This window comes from Hipposideros armiger, unplaced genomic scaffold (genome assembly GCF_001890085.2).
Source record: "Hipposideros armiger isolate ML-2016 unplaced genomic scaffold, ASM189008v1 scaffold_204, whole genome shotgun sequence".
In the NCBI taxonomy this organism is placed as follows: domain Eukaryota; kingdom Metazoa; phylum Chordata; class Mammalia; order Chiroptera; family Hipposideridae; genus Hipposideros; species Hipposideros armiger.
The window spans coordinates 2,141,750-2,143,837 of NW_017731554.1; the positions used below are offsets into that span (position 1 = coordinate 2,141,750).

Consider the following 2,088-nt stretch of genomic DNA (forward strand, 5'->3'; position numbering starts at 1 on the left):
ATCCTCAACTTTTCTCCAGCACCTCAGAATGTGGGTTGCATCACTAAGCCACACAGTTAGTTCACTGAATGTTCATTGCATATCTTTCATGGTAAACACAAGTTAGAAATTGTTTAATCCACCTCACATAAGGGGGTTTGTTCTTTAATTTTCAACCATGCTGTCACCTACTGCATCTCTTTCTTTCAAGCCCATGTTCAAACAAATAAATGTAAGCCCATAAAACTTTCATTACTGATAGACTGCCAACAAAATCATTGCCTGTGGTTATTACTTGGTTGTTACTTCCCTTTGCCACACTACATACTAGCTCTCACCTGAAGGCTTGCCCTTTAGAAGGGCAATCCGAGTGCCAGTGACTTCTGTATGTTTCAAACAAGATAGTCATCAGCTGTTCTGCAAAGTTTTCTATTTGCTGTTTACTCAATTTACCATGTTTTTTCACCAATCTTGTGACAAAGAAAACTGTTGTTGCAATTTCATCTCTCATGATTCAAGAAAACTCTATGAGGAGGTCTGCATCCATTAAAAGGAAGCAAGGAGAAATTAAAAAGAAACAAGGGTCTAATTTATCAACATGTAATTGCCATTTGGAAATTTTATAAACCTTAAATTTAAAACAAAAATCGTTTGCTAGTCCTTAATTAACTAAATAAGCACATCAATAGTATCAATCACCAAAACAGCCAAGAATACCAGTTCCTCAATGAGCCCGTTTTTAACGATTTTCAAAGGAAAAAAAGCATATTTTTAAAAACTTTAATACACTTAAGAAACAAATGAAACATCATTATGCAACTTACATTTTAAAAGTCCTGATATAAGACAGTAATTACACCAAGCACCACTGTTTAAAAATGCATTTGCGGAGAACAAAAGCATTTCAGGATACAGCATCATTCTAAATTGTGGCTCTTGGGTTGCATGCTTTAGGTAAAAGTTAAGATGAATCAAACATATTATACTTGCCAGCAAAAACTCTTTAGCCCCAACAAAAAGTGGGCCAGAGCTAGAAGACCAACTATGCTTTAAATTTCCAATTCTCAACCACACCTGTTTGTTAGTTTTAGGCTGAAATTTATATAAGCCTGAGTCCCAAACCCTGGTAGATGTTAACCTTACACAGGCGCTGCCTTTTAGGATAATCAGATTGCTTTTTCTAGGTCCATGTGAGATTGCCCCTTGGCATATGTAGAGTGGGTTCTTTAAGGTGTTTAAAGATTTTGAAACTGGATTTATATCTTCCGTTTTACTATTAAAGTCCTGTCTTTTTGACAGAGATTGAGAAGCAAGCCTTCTTCTTCCATATCCTACTTTCCAATAATTTCATCTCTAATTGTAACTGTCAATATATAAAGAATTTTGTCTTGAATCTTTTGTAAAACTTAAGACAACTTTCTTTGAATAGTCATTATGTTGACGAAACACATTTTTTACTAAATGTTTATTTTCAAAATAAGTAGAAGAGATTTCAGAGTTTATCTAAGGGTGGGTCACTGACCACCTGGTTTGGACCCACCAGGCTGTTGGTTAAAAATGCATATTCTTGGATATTATCCCAGATCTACTGAGTCAATCCTTCTAAAAGTGAGGCCTGGAAATCAGTATTTAACAAGCTCCCCAGGTGATTCTTATACCCACTAAAATTAAGAACCACCACACCTAACATGTAAGTGTTTGACACCCACGATAAGTGGTCATTCAGGTTCTTCAACAATAAAAAAGAATTCATTCTCTTACAAGGAAGCTCATTTTATTTCTAAAAAGCTGCAAACACCAGGCAGCCCTTCCTCCCTATGAGGAACCAAATCCACCTCCTTTATTCTCTACATGTGCAGCCTAGTTTTTCCCTCTGGAAACATATGGATTATATCTAATCCTTCACTACACAAAGGCACTTCAAATACTATTCAACCTTCTCTGAGTCTCCTCTTTACTCGGACACTTCACCATGCTGAGCACTCACCGTGGGCTGAGTTTCAGGTGTGTCAGTAACGCTCTTTTAAAGTGTGGAGCCCGGAATCACACACAATGCTCCAGGTGTTCTCTGCCATTCCAGAACAGAGTAGGACTGCCCCGCCCTGCCCC

At 37.3% G+C, this 2,088-nt stretch overlaps 1 protein-coding gene across 1 annotated transcript in view; it reads right to left on the reverse strand.

The window, feature by feature from the left end:
* The window catches only part of BTG4 (BTG anti-proliferation factor 4), a 14,379-nt gene that overhangs the window by 2,266 nt on the left and 10,025 nt on the right, over positions 1-2,088 (reverse strand). Inside the window, exon 2 of the mRNA XM_019653626.1 lies at positions 318-516. Within this exon, the coding sequence (XP_019509171.1) occupies positions 318-490 (173 nt within the window). The 5' untranslated portion in view covers positions 491-516. The remainder of the gene's footprint in view (positions 1-317; positions 517-2,088) is intronic.